Source organism: Theobroma cacao, chromosome 10 (genome assembly GCF_053813885.1).
Source record: "Theobroma cacao isolate CCN51 chromosome 10, ASM5381388v1, whole genome shotgun sequence".
NCBI lineage: Eukaryota > Viridiplantae > Streptophyta > Magnoliopsida > Malvales > Malvaceae > Theobroma > Theobroma cacao.
The window spans coordinates 3,306,839-3,312,283 of record NC_142648.1 but is presented as its reverse complement, the minus strand read 5'-3'; the positions used below and the strand labels follow the sequence as shown (position 1 = coordinate 3,312,283).

The window sequence follows — 5,445 nt, the reverse complement described above, 5'->3', positions numbered from 1 at the left end:
CAAATCACGTCACACCGCCTCAGATCATATTTGATTGCTCTCAAAAGCAACTTCCACCATCACGAAGAGAGTTGTTTCCAGACTCAACACCTCAAAAGCCAGCAGCAACCAGTCGTGGAAAAGAATCACCAATCAAAAAATACAAAATTAAGTATAAAACATTTTCAACCCAATACAAAATAGATTACCGCTTAAACAATTGAATAACTTTTGACCTTTTCCGAACACATTACAGTTGACAAATAACTTTATAAATGTTTATGTAAAGTGATCACCATATGATTATTAAAATATTTATATATTTCAATAAACATTATTTTGCATATATTACATGAGTGCATCGCATGGCATACTCTAGTTCAGCTTTAAATCTAACCATATCCTGGCAATTGACAAATAGAACTATGGCCAATAAAGTTAATCAAGTACAAAATGTGAAAACTCAAATTTGGTCGAACTCCAGTTCTGAAAAATACATAAACTTTAGTTATTTGGCACATCTAGAATCATTTCCTTCAAACAGAGATACCCCAGATGATTCGTGGAATATTTGACTCTGTATGTTATAAATCTATTTTATTTTCTAAGCACACTCACGGTCGAAGAAGAAATTACATATCAGCTGGTCTGAGAGACAGGAAACTACTGACACTCCGGTTTCCCATTCTGGGCCGCCTTCTCAACAGTGTCATCGAACAATGCCGATAATCTTGATGCCATGCTTTTCCTTGCTACAGGAGAAACACCATCCTTGCCAACGATAGACTCCAGCACTGCATTTGCAAGTAGTTTATTCTCTATCACTGCTGTCCCAACTTCTGGCACAGAACTATCCTTGGAAAAGCTGATCTGTTGTTTCAGACAACGGAATAGGACCAAAGTTACGATCTATCTTATGGCAATTCACATATTCTCAATCAAAATTAATCACTAGTAAATCAAAACCAAATGACAGTTTCAATCTTTTGAAATGGTTTTGCATCTTACTGTTAATGAACCATGGGCTGACAGTGTGAAAAGAATGGAGGAGCCAGGTGGGAAGTTTTCATCCTTGAACACCTCAAGGAACTTTTCAATGGCTTTTGCTTCTGCGTCAGTGTAAAGTCCAAGAGATTTCCAAATGGCAACACAATTCTCTGACACTTTTTCAGAGTATTGCTGACCCGTTAATGGCAGGATTGTTGTCACCCGTATGAACTTCTCAAAGGCACCTATGAATGTTAACCAATATGTCAAGGTTAATTTGATTATAAATAATAAATAATAAATTGTACCATGACATAGATCATTACAAAAATATCTAAATTTGACATGACTTGCGGTTAATATATCTACAAAATTACTGAATTATTCAGATAAATTTAAATAAATTATTATTTTTCTATCATACTAAATTAAGCTTTTATGATTAAAAATTAATTAATTATTGTAGACACCATATTTTGGTGTTTTAAAAAATAATAAATAAATATATGATAAAAAAATATGTATATAATAAAATAATAATAAACAAAAGATAAACAACAAACAAAAAAAAAAAAAAAAAAAAAGAGAAAAGGAGAGAGGGGTACGACTGGCAGGGTGCGGACAAGGGCTGGTAACTCACCCAAAATCCGCTTTTATTCTCTCCAAACGACGTCGTTTTGGGCACATCAAGGGCTGCTGAACAAGGCACTGAAACGATGCGTTTTGGAAGAGATCTACCGACTTTAGAATAGCAGATTGGACTGGAGCAGGCTAGGTAGTTGGGTCAATTTAGCCCATAAAGGTAAATTCCTTATCATTTTCTTCAGAACTGTTGTGATTTGGTCTAGTTCATCTTGTTGGTCTTTAGGATTATTGATTAATAATTATGTAGGATTAGGATTATATTATTTTAGTATAATATTTTTAAAATTTTTATATATTATTTTTAGGATTAAGAAGATGATAAAAATAAAAGATTATAAATATATATAAATATTAATAAAAAAATATAAGTAAGGAGATTTAAATATAAGATAATATTTATTAAAAGAATTTTAGCCAAGGTAAGTGAAGTATATATATATATATATAAAATGAATTGCAAATTGGGATGTGTTTCTAGAGAAATGTAGATGGAGATAAATAATGAATATAAAAATGAATGAAACAAATAAATGATAGGCTAAAAAGTATAGATAGATTAAATTAAAAAATTAGAAGATATTAGATTAAGTATTAAAATAATTACAATAAAATAGTTATGAGAATCAATCTTAGAAAATTTAACTCTTTAAAAAAAATACCATGATATTAATTACAAATATAATATACCGAGGATGGGATAATTGGTCGGGACGTGAGAAGTCGCAATCCCGGGCCAATTTTCCTTAGGTTCGGAATTCGAATTAAGGCTCCACCAGTACGATGGAAGGGCCAAGATTTCGAGATCCCAAAATTTTTTATAAAAATAAAAAATTAACAACACAAAATCATCAAAAAAATAATAAATAAACAAATAATAGATAAAAAAGAAAAATAAATAAAATAAAACAATAATGATAATAATTCAGATATGTATCTAATAAATTTGTGAAAAAGGTAATATCCATGACATTAAATAAATAAACAAATAATAAAAACTATTAATGAGGAAAACCCAAAACACTAAATGATTTAAAATCAAGTATTATATATCTAATGGTATAAGATATAGATTAATAAATATTATGTAAAAAATGATAAGATAAGAAATATTAAGGAATATATAGGAGAAACTTAAAATATAAAAAAATAAAATATAGGAGAATAAAAAATAAAAAATATAATAAAATGAAAATAATAATTAAATAACAAAATAACAAAAAAAATAGATAATTGCATTAGCATAACATATATATATGTTACATCATGCGTATCATTGCATACAAATATTTTTATTTTCGAGTTTAAGCCCCGATGATGAGATCTCCCGAGGATCTTGCGAAGGCGGGTATTCCTCGAAAAGTCCCCTAGGTGAAAAGATATTCTCAGGTCCCACCAGTATGATGGGAGGGCTCGAGAAACGTCTTTAATAAAAGGCTTTTGCCCGAATTGGGTTCATTATGCACGAAAATATTATTTTAAAAGAAAACGTACCCCCGATGACGGGATTTATTCGTAGAATTTGCGAAGGTGAATTTCTCGAATAATTTCTTAGGTGAGAGAACACCCCAGATCCCACCAGTATGATAGGCGGATTCGGGAGAACATCATCAATAAAAGGTTACTCGTCCGACATTTTTATCTCACGACATGCATCTCATCTTGCATTCCATTTTAAGTTAAATAGGATATAAATAAGAAAATAATAATTAAAAAAATATAGTGAAATTAAAAATTAAAACCTAATAGGATAATTTAAAAATGGTACCGTTCATGGAACGGGTGTCCCGGAGGTGTTAATCCTTCCCCGAGCGTAACCGTACTCCCGAACTTAGATCTAGAAAAATCTAGACCAGTTTAGGGTTTTTTTTTGTAGGCTTAAAATTAATTTAAGGCTTCATCGATTAGAATCGAGTCAATAGGTGGTCAATCGCACCTAATAAAAAAGATTAGTGACGACTCCTAATTTTTCTTAATTTTTTAGAGTTTTCATCGCATCTGACGGTCGGATTCCCAGATCCACACGTTACGACAATTATTTTTAATCAATGCCACATAATATTGACATATCATAATAGAAAATAATGTGACATGATAACATAATCACTTTATATTTTTCACATTGCAACCTCATATCAACACTACATAGGCATAAAATAACAAGTAACGTTCAGAGTAATTATAAAAGCCTATTAATTTGATTCATATAAAAATATATGAAACGTAATAAAATAAATAATTTTTTTTGAATAGTTTAGTAGATATTTAAAATATTCTGTTTTAGAAAAATCAGTAATTTAATCCAATCAAATTGCTTGAAAAATCCAAAATAATCGAAACTAAAACTTGATTGAAAGCTAAAATAATCCGAACTTCAATATCACTCGAATCTAAAATAATCAAAATATGAAATCCAAATTTTTTATAATCCAAAATATTATGACTTAAAATAATGGAATTCAACTACAATAAATACCCAGATTTTTTTCCCGGAAAATTGTTCAAGACAAATGCATAATCCCCCCATGATTGGAATCACGCCCAAATGATTGGAAAATTACCAAAAAATTAATACCTATGAAATAGTTAGGCTCTGTTTGTTTCTTAAAAAATTGGAAAGAAAGAAAAATACTTTTTCAAAAAAAAAAAACAGAACCTTAAATTACCTGTAACGATGTCCCTGAAAAACTCAACGGATTCCGTTAACACCTCGGCACTCTTACCCTTCCACTTAACTGCGAGGGACTCCACGGCGATATCTTCCAAGTAAACTCCGATCGCTGTGAATTTAACGAACTTTCCTTGGATTTCCAATCCTCTCTCCCCTGGCGCATGTTAGCACTAACCATTAACAAAAACCAAAAAAAAAAAAAAGCGGTCGAATTCGAACGGATTTCAGAAAGAATGCGAGAAAGGATGCGCAGATTACTAACCTGCGCCACCAAGGAACAGAGTTTTGGTGGAACCCGGGGGCTTGACATTTGGAGGGAAAGTAACGTTCTCCACCTGGATTCCGGCGACGCACGGTGACGTAGACATATTGCGACAGTTGAATAGACCCTTCTCTTTCTTCTTCTTTTCCGGTGAGGAAATAGGAATGAAACGGTGAGTTTTATAGTGGAGTGGAGGGAACGTGGTAGCTGTGTAATTATTGGGAAAAAGAGAGGTCGGTAGTGGATTAGTTGACAGTGGTAGTGGTAGATAGGGGCACGTGACTTGACTTTAGAGATCACGTGCAAGCAAAAGAGGAAGATTAGGTGTAACCGAAGTAGGAAACAAAATCTCGTCATGAGGAGCGTTTCAAAGGCACTTTTTAAGATTAAACTAAAATAAAATATTATTAATAATAATATTTTATATTAAATACCATAATTGATAATTAATGTAACAAATTCAATATTATTAAAAAATATTAATATATTCAAATAATCACAAAAAATACATTAAAGATATTTATTAATAAAATCTTTAAATTATTTTGTTATTTTATAATATCGAATTTGCTTTTTTTTTTTAGATTTGGAAGGAACGGGAATTTAAATTTTACTTTTTAAATAAAAAGATTATGTATCAACTAATGAATAAAATATTCTATGCTATCGAATTTGCTTGCTCCTTACCTATGCACATTTTGCAAATTAAATCTTTGTTTATTTTTCATTTTTTGGTAATTTTTAACAACTAAAAAGCAAATAAAATATAAATTTGAAATTATAATATTTTAATAACAAAAAAGGAATAAAAATCTTGCTTCTAATGAAAGTTTATATATATAGCTACCCCCAATTGAGAATGACACTCTTGCAAGTTTGAAGTTTTCAACTCCAATTTTTGCAA

At 30.6% G+C, this 5,445-nt stretch overlaps 1 protein-coding gene across 1 annotated transcript; it reads right to left on the bottom strand.

The window, feature by feature from the left end:
* Positions 1-282: 282 nt before the first annotated feature.
* Positions 283-4,775, bottom strand: LOC18586269 (chalcone--flavanone isomerase-like). Its single transcript, XM_018129717.2, has 4 exons — positions 4,542-4,775; positions 4,275-4,433; positions 988-1,211; positions 283-849 (listed from the first exon to the last, which is right to left on the bottom strand). Exons 1-4 carry the CDS (start codon positions 4,645-4,647, stop codon positions 643-645), a joined length of 696 nt encoding a protein of 231 aa, XP_017985206.2. The 5' UTR covers positions 4,648-4,775; the 3' UTR covers positions 283-642.
* Between the last annotated feature and the right edge of the window lie 670 nt (positions 4,776-5,445).